The sequence below is a fragment of the Cladophialophora psammophila genome (assembly GCF_000585535.1).
Source record: "Cladophialophora psammophila CBS 110553 chromosome Unknown aczJe-supercont1.25, whole genome shotgun sequence".
NCBI classification, from domain to species: Eukaryota; Fungi; Ascomycota; class Eurotiomycetes; order Chaetothyriales; family Herpotrichiellaceae; genus Cladophialophora; species Cladophialophora psammophila.
The window spans coordinates 367,809-386,060 of NW_006912946.1; the positions used below are offsets into that span (position 1 = coordinate 367,809).

At 52.6% G+C, this 18,252-nt stretch overlaps 9 protein-coding genes across 9 annotated transcripts; 5 read left to right on the forward strand and 4 right to left on the reverse strand.

Annotated features, from left to right (window-relative positions):
* Positions 1-836: 836 nt before the first annotated feature.
* A1O5_11418 (uncharacterized protein) lies at positions 837-3,005 on the forward strand (the record flags this gene model as incomplete). Its single annotated transcript, XM_007751990.1, has 1 exon — positions 837-3,005. One exon carries the CDS (start codon positions 837-839, stop codon positions 3,003-3,005), a length of 2,169 nt encoding a protein of 722 aa, XP_007750180.1.
* A 183-nt stretch (positions 3,006-3,188) lies between these two features.
* Positions 3,189-5,091, reverse strand: A1O5_11419 (uncharacterized protein; the record flags this gene model as incomplete). Its single annotated transcript, XM_007751991.1, has 2 exons — positions 3,189-3,327; positions 3,398-5,091. The coding sequence occupies 2 exons, from the start codon at positions 5,089-5,091 to the stop codon at positions 3,189-3,191; spliced, it is 1,833 nt and encodes a 610-aa protein (XP_007750181.1).
* Positions 5,092-6,113: 1,022 nt separating this feature from the next.
* On the forward strand, positions 6,114-6,975 carry A1O5_11420 (uncharacterized protein; the record flags this gene model as incomplete). Its single annotated transcript, XM_007751992.1, has 3 exons — positions 6,114-6,422; positions 6,445-6,706; positions 6,788-6,975. 3 exons carry the CDS (start codon positions 6,114-6,116, stop codon positions 6,973-6,975), a joined length of 759 nt encoding a protein of 252 aa, XP_007750182.1.
* A 922-nt stretch (positions 6,976-7,897) lies between these two features.
* Positions 7,898-8,860, forward strand: A1O5_11421 (uncharacterized protein; the record flags this gene model as incomplete). The annotated part of the gene is made up of 1 exon (XM_007751993.1): positions 7,898-8,860. One exon carries the CDS (start codon positions 7,898-7,900, stop codon positions 8,858-8,860), a length of 963 nt encoding a protein of 320 aa, XP_007750183.1.
* A 308-nt stretch (positions 8,861-9,168) lies between these two features.
* A1O5_11422 (uncharacterized protein) lies at positions 9,169-10,317 on the reverse strand (the record flags this gene model as incomplete). Its single annotated transcript, XM_007751994.1, has 3 exons — positions 9,169-9,726; positions 9,815-10,150; positions 10,221-10,317. Coding segments are annotated over 3 exons (990 nt in total), but the record flags the coding sequence as incomplete, so codon positions are not given.
* Positions 10,318-11,600: 1,283 nt separating this feature from the next.
* On the reverse strand, positions 11,601-12,503 carry A1O5_11423 (uncharacterized protein; the record flags this gene model as incomplete). The annotated part of the gene is made up of 2 exons (XM_007751995.1): positions 11,601-12,086; positions 12,183-12,503. The coding sequence occupies 2 exons, from the start codon at positions 12,501-12,503 to the stop codon at positions 11,601-11,603; spliced, it is 807 nt and encodes a 268-aa protein (XP_007750185.1).
* A 655-nt stretch (positions 12,504-13,158) lies between these two features.
* On the forward strand, positions 13,159-13,516 carry A1O5_11424 (uncharacterized protein; the record flags this gene model as incomplete). Its single annotated transcript, XM_007751996.1, has 2 exons — positions 13,159-13,199; positions 13,237-13,516. The coding sequence occupies 2 exons, from the start codon at positions 13,159-13,161 to the stop codon at positions 13,514-13,516; spliced, it is 321 nt and encodes a 106-aa protein (XP_007750186.1).
* A 324-nt stretch (positions 13,517-13,840) lies between these two features.
* On the forward strand, positions 13,841-15,320 carry A1O5_11425 (uncharacterized protein; the record flags this gene model as incomplete). The annotated part of the gene is made up of 7 exons (XM_007751997.1): positions 13,841-13,976; positions 14,021-14,051; positions 14,105-14,288; positions 14,362-14,428; positions 14,485-14,625; positions 14,676-14,734; positions 14,787-15,320. 7 exons carry the CDS (start codon positions 13,841-13,843, stop codon positions 15,318-15,320), a joined length of 1,152 nt encoding a protein of 383 aa, XP_007750187.1.
* Positions 15,321-16,583: 1,263 nt separating this feature from the next.
* Positions 16,584-16,899, reverse strand: A1O5_11426 (uncharacterized protein; the record flags this gene model as incomplete). Its single annotated transcript, XM_007751998.1, has 1 exon — positions 16,584-16,899. A coding segment is annotated over one exon (316 nt), but the record flags the coding sequence as incomplete, so codon positions are not given.
* Between the last annotated feature and the right edge of the window lie 1,353 nt (positions 16,900-18,252).

Below are 18,252 nucleotides of genomic sequence, written 5' to 3' on the forward strand. Positions count from 1 at the left end.
GTGATCATTATTGGTGTGGCCATAGAGTGCGCCACGAGTCCGCCACGGAACCCCGTCTTGCTGGGCTCTGTGGCCATTGTGTTAATTTTGTCTTTCAGGCTGTCCTGCAGATGTAGTGGAGCTAGAGCAATCCTCTGACTCTATATATCTTCATGACACAAGTTTGATCGGGTGTTTCCAGTCCAGTGATCGCTGCAGCGGTACGAGTAAATAGGTGGCTGAGAAAGGGAGCGCTTAGGCAACAGAGACCAGCAATTTACGCCGCGTTGTACACCGCGATAGAGCATCAAGACGGGCAGTTTAACAGTATTTTGAAGATGAAACAGCTATATATGCTAAAAGTCGATTGACAGAGACTACCCCGTACTGGGTAACAACTCCTGTCAGGGCAGTCATTCGAATAGCTATGTTTCCGTTGGGCCGACTGACGGGGTGGAGATGCCTGTCGGGCTTGTTCCAACCCATCTAGAGACCCCGCAGGCTCCCCAGGCCATTGAACAGACTTTGAGGACGCGAGGTCCAGAGCGCGAAAGCCGGGACACAAATGCTTTGCTAGCGCGGGGCGTTCTCAAGCTGAACTTACCTAGGTACACAATGTACCGAGTAGCCTTCGTCAAACCTCCCGCACGACCCTATGGCCCACCTCATGCCTAGTTTTGACGGCCGAATTCTGCCCATATTCTGCAGACTTCCAAGCATCTCTTAGAAACCCCGGAATTAAGCCATCTTGGTTTGTTGAAGGGGGTCCAAGCACAAATTCCTCGTCGCTCGGGTTGTGCTTGTGGAATGCTGATACCATCTGCTGGCTGCCGCTGTCACTTCTGCCGGCTTGTACGATGCAGGAAGATCAACTGTCGAGACTGGCATGCGATCGCTGCTATCGGCGGAAGGCACGATGCGACAAGGCTCTGCCCTCGTGCTCCACGTGCATAAATGCCGGTACGGCATGCTGTTACAACGCGCGAGGTGGCCTAGGCCGCGGCGACGTCTCGGAGACCCTAGAACGTCGTCTGCGGCAGCTGGAGAACAAAAACCGCGTCCTGTCGAAACGGCTCCGCGAAGCCCAACTTGCTGCAAGAGCGGCCGGTGAGACCACTTCGAGTGAGGTCTTGGACGCGGCTGGCGAGATGATGGATATGCCGGATGACAATAATGAGGGAGCAGATAAGAGCGAGGCGGAAAACGACAACGAAGTCGCTAAGGAAGTGTACTCCCTCTCCCTTCACGCTGGCCGGCCCAGGCAGTATCTGGGCTCGGCCAGCGGTGCCATTCTAGCAAATCTCTTCGCTCTTAGCCGCCGACCAGGCCGCATCGGTGGCGACAGCAACAATAACGACGACGACGAAGACTATTTTCGCCGTTCCGCCGCGGCTAACGGACAGAGGTACAGCAGTCCGGAGATGGCCAAAAGCGCTTTGCCGGCCGAACCACTAGCACGAAGTCTTTTGGCCGCGTACCTATCGCATGACCACCTGGCCTTCCCCTATCTCCATCCAAAAAAGCTGATCAACAGCCTCATCTCGATGTATGCGGAAGAAAAGTACTATGAATCTCATCCCGTGGAAGCATTTGCCCTGGACATGATCTTCGCTATTGCTACCGTCCAAGTCCACAGATTCTCCTGGCAATCGCTCCCTGATGCGGAAACGCACCATGAGCGCGCGATCTCGAAACTGGGCGTCGTTCTTGAATCGGGAGGTTTGATTGCTTTACAGACCATCATGCTGCTGTGCCAATACCGAATGTTGAGCGTATCTTACAGCAATTCAGCGAGCCTGTGGCACTTGCTAGGCATGGCAACGAGGCTGGGCATTGAGCTGGGTCTCCATCGAGAGGCCGTCTACCGCCTCCCTGCTGGCCTATCACCTGCCGACGAGGACCACGTCAGGCAGGAACTCGACATTAAGCGCCGCTGCTTTTGGTCTCTTTTCCAGATGGACCGAATCGTCAGCAACACCTTGGGTCGGCCTATGTCGATCAATCTTGTCGAGATCGATACCGAACATCCCGCCGTCGAGGACGACGGAGAGGCTTCTTGGGGTCCCTCGCCATCCGTAGAAGACATATTGCAGTATCCACACTGGCCAGCGAACACTAAAATCTTCAACCACATCACCTGGCACCGCATCATCACTGGCAAAATTCTCTCAGACCTTCACAATGTGCCTAAGAGCCGGATGCCGGATCCGCAGACCAGCATTGCCATCAAAAAGCAACTTGCCGAAGAATTGGACCAATGGAAAACCGGCGTGGCCTCGTTGCCTCTGGTCGATGCCTCTGCTACTAGAATCAAAGACAAGTCGAACTACAGAACGCGCGAGTGGTATAATCTCCTGTATCACAACTGCATTCTGATGTTGCATCGCCCCATCCATTCCTTGCAGGACATCCCTCAAACATCAGAGGTCCTGACCCAGATTTACTACTTCTCCCAGCAGTCAATCTCCTCATACGCCGATCTGCACAAAGCTCGCAAGATCAACTATGCTTGGGTCACCCTGCACGCCGTCTTCCTGGTGGGACTCTCGTACGTGTACGCACTCCGGACTCATTTTCAGAACAAAAGACGTGAAATAAAGGGCCTGGGGGACGGGTGGCCTTCGCCTGCTCGAGCTCTACTGACCCTCGAGCCGAGCATCAGCCAAATCGTGAGTGATATGAGGGCGTGTTCGACGGTGTTGGTCGCCCTCTCGGAACGCTGGAACACGGGCAGAGGTTGTCACGAAGTCTTTGCCAGGCTTTCAGACGCCGTGCTAACTGATGCCTCCGAGTACTTTATGGGCACCAAAATTCAGACCAGGCCCTTGCCGAACCAGGAGGGGCGACTGAACAGACATCTTCCCTCTGGGGAGCAAGCCTCTCAGCAGGCTTCCTGGCCCTTGGTCAGCAGTGACTTCGACCCCAACTACCAAGACTATTTTGGTGGATTTCCGGAACTATTTGGAGACCACTGTGACGACAACATCTTCCTTCACCCGCAGTTTGGCTGGAACTTTGAGTCATAACGAAATCATCTGCATGAGGTCCGTTGCAAGGAGATGTTACAGTGGACGGGTGATTGTTTCGGGAGGAAAGCCCAAATCGAGGGGAGGCATTACGTGTAGGCCTTTCTCTGTCCGTATTACAACATGATGAAGATCTCCTTAATCAAGTTTCGGGACTGTATTACGTTTGCACTATTTCGGGTTCTAGGAAATGCGACCTCGCTCGAGAAACGTCAGTGGCACATCTACAAAGCGGCTCCTCAAGAACTCGCCAATGCCTTTGCCTAGCCCGTCAATACGCTTCGAGGAGGCGATACCTCCCGAAAGATTGTCCAGGATTCGACTAGAAACGAGAATGAGTTCTTGGATATTCAGGGAGTAGATCATACTAGGGGCTGGTCCAAGTCACTCACAAGTGCACGGCCTTGATGCCGACGAATTCCACGCGTTCGACACGTCTCGACGTGTCGCCATTGTACCAGTCGTCCCCAAGGAGAAGTTTGAGTCTCTCGACGGTCAAAAAGGCTTTCAGCCAGTCGTATTCATCGTCGTACTGGGAGCGGGAAAAGAAGCCGATGTTTGAATTGTCAGCTTTGTCACCCGATCGAGCGTGCACGATAGATCCCAAGGGCACCTTTCTCGTCCGCCCGAAGCTCATTAGGTCGACAGGGTTCGCCGTCTCGTATGACGGCCGGATCCGCGGGTACTCCGCCGTCCTCTGCGGAGGAGGGATATCGATCAGCCGTCCGGAGTCTTCTAGCTCGACTTGGACTTTGACCGCCTCCTGTGGGATGAGGGCCGGAAAGATCTCCATAAAAGGCCTTGGGTCCATGGTGCGGAAATCCAAGTTCATGTGGTAGCCAGGGTAGGCCTGCATTCGGAGGGCATAGATGGGGATCTTGAACTTCGCCGCACTGATGTCCTCCAGTTGTCGGGCTTGGGCGAAGATGCGGAAGAAGATCGTCCCGGCCTGTTGACTCACAGGGTCCTCGAGTGACGTCCCGTACAGTTCGATGCTGAGCTTACTGAATTTGTGGTCCTTGAAGATATAGTCGAGCTGGCGTCTTATCATTTTCACTTTCTCTTCGATATCGAGACCGTTGATATAGAAAGTGGCTTCGGCTTGGTAGCCCCCTGGCGCGGTGAACATGACCTTCGTCGTCGGTGGGGGCGGGAGGCCCTTGATACCGGATATACGAATGCGATCGCGCGTGCCGGGCTCCGCTTCGACTTTGATTTGCGACAAGTCAGCAACTACATCCGGATTCAGATACAGGTGGCCCTGTAGCTCATAGAGGATCTGCGCCCGGACAGTGTCTTCCGTGACGCGACCGCCACCGACGGACAGAGTTGTCACAATACACTCTCCTTTATTATTGATCTCCGCGATCGGAAACGTCAGGTCCACCAAGTCGTCCAGAATCTCCTTGAACCCGGTGAAGTTGGCTCCTGTCACGTACGGCCCGCACTCGGTCAGATGCCCTGCGACTAGTGCGCCCGCCATGGCGTTGTAGTCATCCTCCGACCACTGGAAGTGCCAGGCTGAGACCCCCATGAGCGGCGACGCGTCCGTACATCGCCCGCAGATGACGATCTGCGCCCCTGAGTGCAGTGCTTCCACGATCCCCCGACACCCAATGTATGCTGCACCGCAGACCGGCTTTAGCTCCCAGTCGTCTAGCTCCTTTTCCTCGTGGTCGAGGTGCCTGAACTTACTGCGAGCCTGGCCGAGCTGGCTGACGACGTTGGGCACATCATCACCCAGCACGGCCGCAACGGGCACATCATACCCTCTTGACCTGCAGAGGCGGCGGACCTCCCGGGCGAGCGAGCGGGTGTTCAGTGCGCCAGCATTGGTGACCACTTTCAGGCCCCGTGCCACAATATCGTCCAGGCACTCTTCCAGCTGCTCCAGAAAACCTCTCTCGTAGCCTAGGTCCGGATTCTGCTGTTTCACGATGGCGTTCCAAGCGATGTTCATCTCCGAGAGCCAATCCCCAATTATAACGTCGACATTGCCGTGTTGGACCATGCGGGCCATGGCATGCGGGTTGTCACCCGTTGTGGACGAGACGCTGCCGATGCGAAGAGTTGGTTTCGAGATCATCTTGGAAACCGATGTCGTTGTCGTTGTCGTCAGGATTCTGTTGTAGCAGGCTCTGTGATTTCTAATTGTTTGCGCCCAACACCAGAGCAGTTGTGACTAAGAATCAGAAGAAGTGCCAAAGACCCGGTTGAAACAGGTAGGAATATAAATTTGGGCAGTACATTCGACAGAGGCGAACTGCACCGTATGGGCCCCTCCTGCGGCATTTACCCGAACTCAAGGCCCAAGATCGGTTGGGGAGCTGGCGAGCCGATGAAGAATCGCATGAAGTAATGTTTCAATATGCCCCGTCCAAGGCCATAGATGCCAGCTCCTCAGGTTTCGGATTCACCCCCATCCATTCCGCCAGCTAGATTTCGGACGCTCCAAGACTTATTACACCAGAATTGACGTTCGGAATCGTGACAACCCCCCCGAAAGAAACGAGGCCGCTCATGCGGAGGGCCCTCCGATGAAGGTCCGTCTCTTGGAAGGGAGCTGGACCGAACTCCCAAACAAAGCTCCTATAGGCTTTTCGCTGAGGGACTGAATTGATGCTGCCGAATGCCGCCGACAATGCAACCATGCAGCCAGTCCTGGATGACAAGAAAAATATGGAGTGTTCAAAGTAAGCTTGTCCTTTTCTGTCTATTCTGAGCAGAAAGGTGGGGATATAACGAGTCAGCTACTCCGCAAGTCAGAAAGTGCCCAGCTATTGGTCAATAGGCCCAGCGGTGGGAGCCAGAGAGCCTTGATTTACCCCCTCGAACGACTCGGTATACGCCTCGATCCATTGCCCGAAACTCCGAGACGCAATGAAGTGGCTCAAGCAATAGGGTGACTATTTTTTTTTTTTTTTCAATTGATCTTTCGACTACTTCATCCATTCGATGCCATACGGCCCGTTATGCTCAGGTATGAAATATTTGAGAGGCGCGCTGCACATAGTTGGTTGAACTGTCTATCGACAAAGCAAGCGCGCCCAGGTGTGAAGTTCGAGTCTGAAATTTTCGAAGTCCCCAGTACTCTTTGTATCCTCGGCCATGAACGTCGAAGGCAAGGTCTTTGCAGTCACTGGCGCAGGCTCGGGAATGGGAGCCGCCATTGTTCTCCTCCTGGCTCGTCGGGGTGCGCGTGCGGTCGCTGCCAGCGAAATCTCTGCCAAACGTCTAGAGGCTATAAAAGATTCTGCTGCCCAACTCAATCTAGGGACTAAGATTCGCATGACCGTCTTGGACGTGGCGTCTTCATCGGCCGTGGAGGACTGGATTCAGGACGCGATCGCGACCTTCGGAGACCTGCATGGCGCTGTTAACTCCGCGGGCTTGCCGCAAACAAATTGGGGTCAGACAGTCCCCAACCATCCTGGAAGAGACAGACAAGTCGTGGAACCGGGTCTGGGGAATCAATCTCGATGGCGTCTTCTATTGTACTTGTGCTCAGATTCGCGCCATGGAGGCGCTGGGAATTCCCAAGAGCGACCGCGCGATCGTGAATATTGCTAGTATGGCTTCGCTGAAACACGACCCAGACGTCTACGCATACCGGTCCTCCAAAGCTGCCAACGCGCATTTCACGCAGAGTGTCGCTGAGGACGTCTCGAAGTTTGGGATTTGGGTCAATGCTGTGTCTCCGGGTATGTCATGATATGCTGATGTCTCTGATTTGCCCTCTGTCCGAGATGTGAAAATATCCTAACTCCCTTGTCACACCTTAGGGTCGACTGCAACTCCCGTGTTGAGAGAATTCACTGGTGGTAAAGAGCCACAACTGAACGATTGGAAAAGCCGAGGGTGGAAAATAATCGAGCCGGACGATGTCGCCCGCGTGGTTGTTTGGCTCCTTAGTGAGGACTCGCGATCAGTGTTTGGAGCCAACCTCAACATTGGTGCTGCGCTACCATAGACTTAGAAACAGATCGAACAAGGCGCGCCCACCATGCAAAGGGGAAATTCTGCAGGTGGAGTGCGCCCCTGTAGTGCACCAGGCCCATGCCGGGCAGACATCCATTGTGGCCGCCTTGTGGATATGCTCGAGCATGTAGATGCAGCTTCGAAAGTGCGAGAAGTATCAAGGATGTCTTTGTGCTCTACAAATATTAGTATTCTGGCTAAGCCTGCCCCATCCGGAAGCAGCAGAGGCCTTCGAAGTGGTCCTGCAAAGGAGCGTCTCAAGTGAATTTACGACCCATCTCGCTCGTCGGCCTGGGATGTTGCTGTGCAGTAGCTTGTGCCGCTCAGCAACGTATTGTATTCAAGCCAAGAACGCCCAATTCGCCTAGTCTGATGGCTTCAAGGGATTTGTGGACACAGCCTGAGTTTCCGTTGTCCGAGGTTATCGATCCAAGTCCATCGAGGACAACCGACAGTGATTGGCTAGACAAGTTGAAGCTAGCTCATTCTGGTTCTTCCCCTTTGTCGTACCCCACATGAAGTACGATTTGCTGAATAATAAGAATATTCGGAGTGCCCCTCCAACTTCAGACCGAGGACCAACCCTGGACTTGATTTTCCGTTGCGACCATTCGGCCACAGCCTGAAGCATCATGCTCCCTACAATAAATCTCTTCCCTGAGGTTGCGGGCAAGGACCATCTCCGGAGATTAAATACTTCTGGTGAACGCATTCACCTCTGGATCCAGACCACGCAGCAGCGGGCCTATTGTACTAACCCAGTTAGGCTAGGTAAGAGGGGATCTCTTGGCACTGCGGCAAACTGTCACCTCGTAGCTCTTATTATTTAAGGCTTCTTCTGTCACTCCGGATAGATCTTCTCTTCAATCTATCAAGCAACCCCCCTAGCCCCAGTCTGGTTCAACGCAGCCAACATGCCTCTCGCACTAGATTTAGAGTTCGCTAAAGTCTTGGAGCCATTGCTCCCGGCAATGGCAAATGCCCCGAAGTTGGCTGTTGGAGATGTCGCGGGAAAGCGCCAGGCATTGGACGCCTTTTTCGGTCCGGTTTTTGGCTCATATCCTGACTCACAAGACGTCACTGAGGAGAAATATCATGTCAAATCTAGCGGCAGCTTCGAGGTCCCAGTCTACCGCTTCATAAAGAAGGGCACACCCACCACAGGTTCGAATCCAGCTATCTATTACCTGCATGGCGGAGGCTACATCGCCCTGGACGTACCGCTCTACCGTAAAAGGATCAAGGACCTCGCGTCACGCTCCGGAGTCCAGATATTTGCCCCGGATTACAGAGTTGCGCCCGAAGCACCCTATCCACTGCCCATCGAAGACGTCTGGGCAGGGTTGCAGGATCTGAGCCAGAACGCAAAGAAGTACGGCGTTGACCCTGCTCGGATCGCAATCATGGGAGACAGTGGAGGCGGCGGCCTTGCCGCGGGCCTTGCGTTGAAGGCGAGAGACAAAGCGCTGACCCCACCGTTGGCGAAGCAGATTCTGGTTTATCCCATGCTGGACGATAGAAACACCAAGCCCATCAAGGCGCTCGAGCCCTTTGGGACGTGGACAGTCAATGACAACACCACCGGCTGGCAGGCATACCTGAGCGGCAAAGCAGGATCATCAGATGTTCCATACTATGCTGCGGCAGCACGAGCGCCGTCGGTCGAAGGCCTCCCGCCGACTTACATTGATGTGGGAGATTTGGACATCTTTCGTGACGAGGACGTGGAATATGCCCGCCGCATCGCTGCCGCCAACATTCATACCGAATTCCATTTATATCCAGGCGTGCCACACGGGTGGGATCTAATTGCGCCCGGCATCTCGGTGACCGCCAACGCTTTGGCCAACCGAATCAGAGCGATGAAGTCAATTTAATGAGACGAACAACGGGTGGAGATGATCAAAACCCGCGATCAAATAGTGCTACGTACGCAAGACATGCTTAATGATCCAGTATCCTAAACTGCCTACAGCACAGCTTTTTTCTGAGAAATTCAGTTCACAGACTCTTTTAGAGGTTCAAATTTTTCCTCTATTTGGGCCTTAGCATGGCAACTTGAGATGTACTCCTCGCCAGACGAAATGTTGAAGCATAGAGGCACCGAACCGGACATTGTCTACCGTGTGGCATCTACAGTGCATAGAGGACCAGTATCTTCTTTCCTAGGTCGATAGCTGCCGGGCTACAGAATCGCGATTGCATTGGGCGGCGTGCCGACTCCGCCATACACGTGAAGAAGCGCGCTGGTCAGGAAAAACGACCACTGCCTCCTTTCCCAACAAACCTCTGCCAACCTCTCGAGATCCCAAAGCTCGCCGATTGGCGTCCCCCAATGAACCAGAAGCCATTCCTGGAGACGCACGGCACCGGGCTCCAGAAATGGTATAGGAGTGACTTCGGATCCAAGCGTATCGGTTGCCACTGCGGCGAAATGGTGATTCTACAGCCACTTTTACACTCTTTTCCGTTGCTTCAAGCCCGATAAACGCACCTTTCTTTGAAGCCTCCTGTTGCTCCTTTTTACTCGCCTGCCGATGCCAGTCTGTGAACCCTGTGCGAAGGACGAGGATGTCTCCGTCGCGCAACTGCGTGCCTTGATGTTTGGCCACGGCTTCCAGCTCTTCCGTGGTGATCATCGTGGCCGAAGGAATGGTAACGGGGGCTTGCCCGGTTTGTTGGCGCCATCCATGGTAGTCGAAGAGGACACCGCGCCCGGCTATGCCACCGCGCTTTACCCATTCTGCCAGAACGAAAGATAAAAGTATATGGTGTTATCATCTCTTGGTCTCACTTAGATTCTCAGGGGAGCGGGGCAGGGAAAGTCTTACTGTGAATGCCTCGCCTTCCATCTTCCCGCTTCTCGTCTATGTCCCGGTGCTTGACTCCTCCATAGTATATTCCGGATTCCTGCAGTCCGATACGTCGCAGACCGTCCCACTGAGAGCTACTCTGGGTATTTAAGGTCAGGACATCATCGTGAGCGACAATATCTAAGTCGGTGCCTTTGAGTCGCTCCTTGAAGTCGATCATCTGGTGGCTGAAGCCTTGTCGCCCGGCTCCAAGGTGGTCGAAATGACTCAGGGGGAGGTCTAACTGCACTGTGACGCCTGCTTTGATCTCCTTAGTCGCCTGCAGGATGACTTCGGGAGTCAAGTAGTTGAGAGCTACATGTTCAAACATCAGACACTGGGAATATAGTTTCACTGCTATAGATAGACGAATTCGGCTACTCACTTCCTAATTTTTCGTTCTCTCTCCATAGACCCCAGGCATTCCCCTGAGGCTGGCCTTCGGTTCTGGGCAGCGAGTCGAAGTCCGGATACACGTGCATCCCCAGAAAAACGTTCCAAGGTACCTGAGACCCTGATTGAGGGGTTGTATTCTGAACGACGATCCAACGAATATGTCTGCTTGTTGATCTCTTTGTAAAGGATTGCCTGCACGGTGGCGCTATATCACTCTAGAACGAGGACCACCGCGCCAAAGAAGTCGCGAGATCTCAGGTCGACTCCGTCCATGGACGAGAAATTGCACTTGTCAACTAAGATACCTTGGCCTAGGTTGTTGACAATCACCCCGTGCTCTATCTCTCGCGCTCCAGAAGGCCCTTAACGATTCCCAAAGGCGTCCGAAAATTCGGACTCCGCCCTCCGAAGCCCCGAAAACCTCCACCCCCTCCCCCAACCAGAGTCTGAAACCCCAAGCGGACATGCCCCTCATTGTAGTCAACCGAGGTGCTGTAAGTACTCACAGTGATACAGAGGGCAGCCAGATGCGACGCTATCTTGCGACCGCCCCTGCGGCTCGATTTCCAGGATCTAAGCAGATTGAGAGACACACAAGTGGTGTCTGGAGGCCCCAGTATTGCTTGTACTAGACTGACCACGTAGTCACCTTTTTGCGAGTTTAAAATCACGTCAGTTCTATGTGCAACAAACACCCGGTCATAAAAGTCTTTGGCGGGAAATAGCTGATCCTGTTCGCTGCCTGCGGAGCATGGGCTATGGGTACTACAATAGCATCAGGCGACGAAATATTTCAGTCCTCGATACTCGGCCCGTCACCGACGCTCTGATTAAGGTAGTTAATTGCCTCTACTAACTATGCTGGCCCTCTGCTTGCCGGCCATTGCTAGAATCACAGTCTCTGATAGCCTCCGGTGGCGATCTAACCAGCTGGTAGGTGGTTAACTCCAAGTGATCAGCTTACTACTCAAAGAGGCAGGGGGTAATAGTATATGTAACATATTTTCAATTTCAATATACCTGCCTTGGAAAGTTGATTCTTGCGATCTGAGATTAGCTCAGGTTGAACTATTCATATCCAGCTGCGGTGCAAGCTTTCAAAAGCTGCTCGTAATGTCCCAAGCCGCCCATATAGTTGAGGGCTTCACGGGGCTTCCTGTGGCCGCATCGAAGCCAGTGGCGAGAACCAGAAGGTCAAACTCAGCCTCTTGGCTCCCAGTTAGCTTTAAACCCTTGGGTGTGATTTCGGCGATCGGGTTTTTCTTGATATTATATACCTCAATGTTCTTCTGGTGGAAGGTTTCGTAGAAATGGGTTTCCAAGGAAGGCTGCTTTATTCCCCACGGATTTTCTTCGCGTCAATTTATTTTTAGACCGTCTTCTCGTCGTAGAACTCTCGAACCATGCGGAGAGCGAGATTAGCAGTGTGTTGGAAAATGGTGAGATGCTCGACGATTGGTGCAATCTCTTGAATGACTTGGACACCGCTCGATCCAGTACCGATGATACCAACCTTCTTCCCCTTGAGCTCGACCCCTTCTTTAGACCACAGTACAGTATTGTATGCCGGGCTCTTGAAGGTCTCCAGTCCTTTGATCTTGGGTGAATATGGTTCCGCAGCGAAACCGGTGGCTAGGGGAAGAAACGGTGCCTTGGCGATATACCCTTTATTCGTGATGGCCGTCCAGGTGTTTGAGCTCTCGTCGAAATCGGCCTTTATGACCGCGTTGTTGAAGAGAATATCCTTCTGCAGGTCCCACTTCTTATCAACGTGCTCAAAGTTCCTGACCAATTCACCGCGGCAGGGGAACCGCTCCTTCCACGCCCAGTCGTCCCACAGTTCCTTTGCGTTGACCTCGTAAAACGGTCAATGGGTGTCGGCGCGAGCTCCAGGGTACGAGTTCCACCACCAAATCTCGCCGAACCATTTCCCGGCTTCCAGGACCTTCACCTTGTATCCCAATTTGCGCAGAGTATGCAGGAGATAGATACCCCCAAAACCTGCGCCCACAATGACAGCGTCGAATTCCTCCACCTTTGAGTTCCCATTCACCGCCACAGTTCCAGTAACGGACGTTTTGAGACCGAAGTCGCACGAGGGCAAGAAAATCTCGGCAAAAGCTGGGTGTTGGCTGTCCAAATGAAGAGAGAGAGAGAGGCGCAACCTAACATGACGTCTGAATCTCACGTCCACAGCGTTCAGTCGAGCCCAGCAGAGACAGAAGAGAGTGTAAACATATTCTATATAGCTCGCCAGGAAATCACAGAACATGTCCCTGAATCATTCATTGCCCGGGAAACGATCGTCCGACCCAACTTGCTTGGTAGGACTTGGTCGGGTTCTCAACAACATGGGCGGCCGAACACGTCCGAACTCTTGAGCCGAACTTTCTAACTTTGGAATACCGCTGGCACAAACGAAGTCGACTCAGTTCGAGGATTTCCGAGGTTGGACGAACGCAAGGTACGCCATGCGGGCAAAGTATCCTCACCTCTCATTTAGTGGTGGTCAGCTGATCGGGCCCCGTCGCGATATACAAGAGGAGCGGAGTCAAACGTTTCAGAGTGCGAATCCGAATTCTGCAGGAAATTGTCTACGAAGAAAATACGAGACGATAACTAGAAGTTCCAGATTTAAGTTCAACTCGCTCAAACACTGTGTCTGCCATGCGTGAGGAGCAATGACGACTACGAGCGCCGCGACCACCCTAAATACAATGAGGAGGTGACTCTGCAGAAAAGATTGCTCTGCTGTGTAATCTAGTACGCTTGGTCTGCTCGCCATAAATGGATTGTCGGGGCTGGGGAGATGGTAGCCTGAAAGGATAGGGGTTCCGCCATCCCCAGATCCGACTTCCGACAAGTCTGGGGAAGCAGCCTCGTTGAACCAGACATGTAAAGGGCCCACGGTTGCGATCCAGATCACCATGGCCAAGATACTTAACATTCAACTAACCATAAAGGTCTTGTGTGTTCTTAAATCATTCCCAGACAGCACTCTGTAGTAGTCATGGCAACACCAAGCCCCAGGAGCTCATACTTGCTCATGCCGATGAAGGCGCTCTACAAGATATCTCCATCTCCAACGCTCTATCGACTGATGTTGAGAAGGCAAAGAAAGGCTATTTCATGAGCCTCCGGCTGATTGGGGCCATCTGCTCACTGGGGACTGCGGTGGCCGTCAGCTATTGGGGGTTTGCTCCCCCAGCAGCGGTCTTGACAGTCATCAACGAAGATATTGGTCAGAGCGCAACAGGCCCCCTCTTAAACGAGATCATACTCTAACCCCGTGCCTTGAAGGACCGAGCAATAATGCTAGTCTGTTCTCTATCATTTGGACTATCTCTTGCCGCATCGGTTCTCTTCTCTTTGGCAGAATCTCTGATAAGTTTGGACGCCGTTGGCTTGTCATTGGAGCGTCCTCGATCGCTCTCAGCGGAGGCAGGTGTCCCAGCGCAAACAGCATAGCTGGAAGGCAGCGCTCACATTGTGTCAGGAATTGTTGCAGCTACAGCTCAGGCCATGAATACCTTGATTGGCGCCTCCGCCAGTGCACAGGAGCCACATCGTACCATTTCTTCATGCTAATTACAACCCTCGTAGGTCTTGATGGGACTTGCAGCGGGGGCTCATACCTGCTATGGTCTGACAGTTGGCGAGATCTGCCCCAACCGCTTTGAATTCGTGGGAGTTGCATTTGCCTGTCTTCCGAACATCATCTCCACCGGATTCGGGCAATACCTGGGTACGTTGTCACCGAGGCCTTCTACTATGGCGCTGACCGCACAGGCCTTCGAATCGTCCATTGTTACAACTGGAGGTGAGTTACTCTCTAAGTCGCACAAGTGCCTTGGATTGACGGATGTCCCGTAGATACATCTACTACATCTTTATCCCACTCATGGTCTTCGTCATAATCATGCAGGTGGTCTTCTATCGGCCACCAAATTTCGACCAGTTACACCGTGGTACTCGCACGAGAATGGCGGAGTTCAAACGAGTCGACTTCCTGGGATGCTTCTTGATTGTCGCCGGCCTCGTCCTCTTCTTACTGGGCGTCAGTGAAAGAAGGCCAAGATTATTGACGACATGGTTGACTGACAGAATCAGGCGGCCAACCTCTATCGTAGACATCCGGGACCATTCTGGGGCTTATCATCACTGGAGGCTGCGTGGTCACCGTTTTCGTCTTCTGGGGTAACGGCCCCTGGATCTCTGTATCTCACCATCATTGAAGCTAACGAATGGCACAGAGGCCTACGGCTCCCATCCCAATCCTATTGTGCCGGTTCATGTTCATTTCTTCAAGGATATCCGTGGATTCGTCTGCCTGATCGTTATCGAGTCCGTGGCAGGGACATCCTATGTCGCGCTGAGCATCATCTGGCCTTCGCGTAAGTTCGGAATAACGGTCGGCGAAGTGCTTGAACTGAAGGTGGACCAGAGGTCGCACGGCTTTATAGCTCTGCTACGACTAGCTGGCAGACTACTGCATGGTTATCGGTAGGTCCCAACGATATCTGACAGGGTTGGACGTGGCTGACACGGGAGACAGACAACCATCGCTCTGGCCATCTATTCGTCCATTGTTCTCTGGGGAGCGCCGGTGGCGATCCTAAAACACATTCGACTCCAGCTAGTTTTCTTCATGTCTATCATGGTTTCTTTTCTAGGGGCTATGGCATCTAAGCTTGCCGCCTATATTCCTCCTGTAGCCATCACGGCTGGTTTGCCTGAAGGCTCTGTTCCCGCCCTTCTTGAGGCCATTGTGACAGGCACTCCAGAAGCGATGCAAAAGGTTCCAGTCATCACCGCCAAGGTCCAAGAGGCTGTAGCAGCCGAGCTTCCATACGCGTATGCGGCGGCCTACGCTTACCTCTATTACTCCGCCGTGGCAGTCGCGGGCGTCGGCCTGATTGCCTGCTTCTGTGTGAAGGACTATGACCCATACCTGGCCAACCATGTTCCGCGCCAGATCTATAAACTCGGAGACGAAAAGATCAGTAGTGGCGAGAGTGAGAAGCAGTACCCCGAGGTCTGGGAACAGGACGATGTGGAGAAAAGGACTGCCGAACATGTCGCCTCGTAGATTACTGCCTAGGGAGCGACTGTGGGCAAGTTAAGAAGCATGTCCCTTAGGGGAAGAGAGCTGCCTGTATGAAGAAGATGCTTTTGCCAGCAGACTTGTGTGCATGCGGGGTTGGTTGGTGGGTGCAAGGCGACGTTGGACTTGACCTGTTCGATGTACGGCCTCGACTGCCCTCCTGCAGTACTGAGTTTGTATCGAGATCGACATTACCGTAGCCTTATGTTGCAGGCTGGGGCACAGCCTATCATTCTGTCTTCGTCCGGTTAGGTATATACCAAGAAAGTCTTCCGACGAGTGCGGTAGGAAATCCAGTCAAGCGAACTGGTGGACGGCTCAGGCTGGTCCAAGGAAAATGAAATAACCCTCCGGATCAAGGACGCAGGTGTTTGTCATTCTCATCTCAACGTGATCAACTCAACAGCGAGGCTCTAGCCCCTGTCCGACCAGCCCGACTAGCCATATTAGGCTAGGGGGAGTAATTTCTTGGCACTGCTGTACCTACTTGCCCGTCACATATTTCAAGCCTCTTCTATCACACTTCAGATAGATGTTCTTTTCAGTCAATCAATCAACATAGCTGACCCTAGTTTGGTTTAACATACCCCACAGTCGCCTTTCCCCACTTACCCCAGGTCACGAAGGCGCGGCAGTTGTCTGGGCAATCGGAACCCAGGAGCAGCCAGTTTGAAAATTAGGGCAGATGTTGCGGTGAGACGTTTACTGTGCGTTGTTCAAGATTTGATCAGCGTCGCGAACAATATAAGCGCGGTCCAGTACCCTGGGATAGGGAGTCAGGAATAGATGGAGGCCAGGCAGAATCCGTGATCTGCCCGCGTCCCCAGGTTGCCGCTTTCGGCAAAGCAGCCTCCTGTTCTGTGTGGCACGAAAGACGTCGATGCAAGCCTTGGTTCTATCGGTTCGAGCAGACACATGGATATGTGTGTGAGAATTCTCCGTCCGCAAGGCCGAGTCGTTGACCGCGAGCCGTGCGTCAGTCAATCTGACACTGATGTTTTATCTCTCGACCTGCTCAACTTCTCTTGTCACGATGTAACCGAGAGAGATGTTCGAAGCAGGCATCTACAGCCTCAACAGTACAGAGCGACCCCTTTCTTTGCGACTAGGTCCATCCTGCCAGAGCAACACAGATATCGGTGGTAGGTTTTGACGAAACCGAATAATGAACACGAAACGAGAATTAAAAGCACAGGCGGCAATCAGCGTTTCTTCGCGGCTAAGCTTCAACTTTTAAACACCGGCCGTTTAGTCATCCCATGCCTTCAAAAACCCCAGAGCGTCACTCATCTCACGCTTGATAACATCGACATGGTCCTGGCTCCTGGGCTTGAACACCACGGAGAACGGCTTCGAACAATGGGCCATACCCTCATCATAGGCAGTCAAGTTGATGGGGATGGGTTGGTTCGTCACCGGGTTATAAGCCTCAGGGTCTTTGTAACCTCTGGACTCGCTCATGTGGATAGCCCATCTGGGAAGGATGACGGTGGAGTCCTTCGGAATTAGGTACCCGTCGTAGTAATCATCCTGATAGACTCGGTGCGGAATCGCCTGGGGAAGGCTGAGGACGACTTAGCTCAAAACTCGACCTCGGTATGAAGATTGACTTACACCGGGTGGATACACATCCCTTCTTTGACGATACAATTAATGTAAGGAACCTGTTCCATGTCCGAAAGTTGAGGAAGTCTATCTATCGTCGACGAAAGCCGCCCTTTCGTGCAGCGTTGGTGAGACTATAGTCCTCAGGACTATAGTCTTTCAGGACTATAGTCCCGTGAGACTATAGTCTCGAGGGTCGCTGAGACTATAGTCCTGACTAGTCATAGACTTGGCAGGCTTGGCACCGGGAATAAAATGGCGGTCAATAACAGAGATAACTATTTTATTAACAAATTATATGTGAAAATGTCGGACAGTTTACAACCTTCCATTGAAACGCCCTCGCCATCGATCGTTACTCTTCGAACGTCGAGTAGCGAGACGCCGTCGCGCCGTACTGAGAATAGACGGATCGGTAACGTAATGTAGTTGCAGGTTGGCCGTAAGGCTAATAAACGACGAGGTATCTCGTCGTCTTATATCTGGTAATATAGTGACGAGTATTGCGATATCTCGAAGCCTGACGATTCCGCCTCTTGGATCTGTGATCGTTGCGACAGCGTGATCTCAATGAAAAAGGCTAGAAGTCTCTCGAACGTGAATCGGCATCTCAAGAACGAACACGGAATCACTGGTAAACGCGTAAGGGTTGACAGTCACCTTTAGGACGACGAGGTTATCAGTGTTACGAGTTAACATCGGCAATTTTTCCCGCGGCCCAGAGCATTCCCGAATGCCGTGGTGGCCCAGCGAGCCCAGCGCCGCTCATGGGACGCTAAGCTAACATCTGTGAGAGCCCACGCCTACTATTAGTTATCAACGCCGCCCTACTATAACTATAAGTGCGCATTACATTGCTTAATATATTCTTGATCGATACTCGTAGTCATAAAAGGGCGGGCAGTGCTGAACAATTCACAGTGTTGGCTGTGTGTCATTCTTTATATATTTAATAGAGTATTCTATGTTTTTAATGTCGTCTATCTATTCCTAAGTGTTTCGTCGGCCCTTTTCTACTTCTTAACGCCGTCGCCGTACTAGGCGCTCTCTGCCCTAGCCGCTGCCTCCCTAGGGGTGGTATTAGTTATGATATTTGTTAGAGATCCTACTGGGGCCTAACTGGGTTAGGGTTCCTAGTAACAATCTGAATAGTATGAACTGGTTGGGAAGAACACAAGGTATGAGAAGTCACTTGTCACTAAGAACTATCAGTCCAATAGTTAACATGAGTTGGCTACGAAGAGAGTGTAAGCTATCTGGGGGTAATGAGGGTGTATATATAATGCCCATGCTCTGCGCGCTCTGTGCGCTC